The sequence below is a fragment of the Meleagris gallopavo genome, unplaced genomic scaffold (assembly GCF_000146605.3).
Source record: "Meleagris gallopavo isolate NT-WF06-2002-E0010 breed Aviagen turkey brand Nicholas breeding stock unplaced genomic scaffold, Turkey_5.1 ChrUn_random_7180001953145, whole genome shotgun sequence".
Taxonomy (NCBI): Eukaryota; Metazoa; Chordata; class Aves; order Galliformes; family Phasianidae; genus Meleagris; species Meleagris gallopavo.
Window position 1 is genome coordinate 8,169 of NW_011214181.1, and position 1,830 is coordinate 9,998.

A 1,830-nucleotide genomic window follows, 5' to 3' on the forward strand; every position below is an offset into this window, starting at 1 on the left:
AAAGTGGGCTTGTTTTTTTTTAATGCTCAGAGATGAACATACATTTGCAAGCATGTACATGTTAAGAATAAAGACACATAGCAAAGAATTAGGATAATGAAAATTATGACAGAAATGCAATTAATTTATTTTTAAGGATAACAATTTCATAGGCCCAGCTACAAAGGGCTAGAAGCCTACACTTTCTGATATAGTATCTTCATGTGAATCTGTCAGGGACAATAGAAATATCTCCCCCAAGAGCTGTTCTTTTCCCGTAATATAAAGCTTTCATTCCACAAAGAGATTTGGAATTCAATGGTCTTAATTTTGCCATCTGTCAGAGGTGTAGTTGATGATAGTAGTGGGCCAGATTTTCTTTCTTTTCTCCAGAGACCAGATTCTTGAAGTAGGAACCCCAGGTCCTCTGCAATTAAGAACTATGTCAGCTAGTCTCAGAGGACTCCTTGCCATTCTGTATTACGGAACTGAAAAAGATTTTTTTTTTTCAAAAATTGTCTTCAGAGTGTAAAGTGATTATAAAGAAATTCTAATTTTGATGTTAAAATCCTTGTGTCTATTGAGTAATGTCTTCTGCTGGACATGTATCATCTGTTTAAATTACCTGGTTGAAAACTTTTATACAAAAAGCAGGAAATCCATCCTGACATTTTTAGACATGATAAGAAGCCCGAGAAAGATGAATTTGGTGTGAGCAGCCCTCAGTACCTTGGGTTCGTGTCTATAGGTCTGACTGGCACTGTGGCTATTATTGCATTACACTTCAGAAGTTGAATAATTGTCCCTCACTAAATTTTCTTGATGTTTAATACTTGATATCAAATGATTTTCCTTAACTGCTTGTTTATGATGAATCTAGTGGTGTCCGACACGTACGTAGAATGTTTCACCCAGGCCGGGGTTTGGGAGGCCCCCGTGCACGTAGATCAAACATGCACTTTACTAGCAGTTCCACTGGTGGGCTTTCATCTTCTCAGAGTTCATATTCTACAAGCAATAGAGAAACCATGGATCCTATAGCTGGTAAGATCTGTAACCACCGATTTTAGTCCAGACTCCTTAAATAGTCTTTGAAACAAAATCCAAAATGATAGTAGGCACCTTGTTTTTCTATGTTTTAAAGTTGAGTGTGTGTATGTGCTTCCCACTGTCATCATAATTGATGGATGTTTCCTGATGAGCAGTATCCTTGTTTAGATTTTGTACCTGGAACTTTTGAAACAGAAAACACTGGCCTTTAGCTTGTGCTTTTCAATTAAAAGACTTTTAAGCATGGTTCACATGACTGACCTATTCACAAGTGGTATAAAAATGTGGTTGAGGTTGGAAAGGACATCTCAGCATAATCTGGAGCAACTCCCTGTTCAAATAAGGACATCTAGAGCAGATTGTTAAGGACCTTGTCCAGTTGAGTTGTGAATATTTTCATGGATGGAGACTACACAACCTCTCTGAACAACCTGTTTCAATATTTGACCACCTCACAGAAGAAATGTGTTTTCTTGTCTTAGTTTCAGCTGGGGTGGAATTGTTTTCTTCTAAGTGTCTGGTATGATGCTATGTTTTGGTTCTAGGAGAAAACCAGATGAATTACAGAATGGTTTAGGTTGGAAGGGACCTTAAAGATCATCTAGTTCCAACCCCCCTGCCATGGACAGGGTTACTAACCTGGCCTTGAATGCCTCCAGGGGTGGGACATCCACAACTTCTTTGGACAACCTGTTCCAGTGCCTCACCACCCTCTGAGTAAAGAATTTCTGCCTAATATCATAGAATCATAGGATCGTTTGAGTTGGAAGGGGCCCTTAAAGGTCCTCTAATCTAATTTCT

The 1,830-nt window shown here is 38.6% G+C and overlaps 1 protein-coding gene across 1 annotated transcript in view; it reads left to right on the forward strand.

The window, feature by feature from the left end:
* The window catches only part of KCMF1 (potassium channel modulatory factor 1), a gene marked incomplete at its 5' end in the record, with an annotated part of 23,017 nt that overhangs the window by 5,138 nt on the left and 16,049 nt on the right, over positions 1-1,830 (forward strand). The window contains one exon of the mRNA XM_010728073.3: positions 849-1,023. Coding sequence (XP_010726375.2) covers positions 849-1,023 — 175 coding nt within the window. The remainder of the gene's footprint in view (positions 1-848; positions 1,024-1,830) is intronic.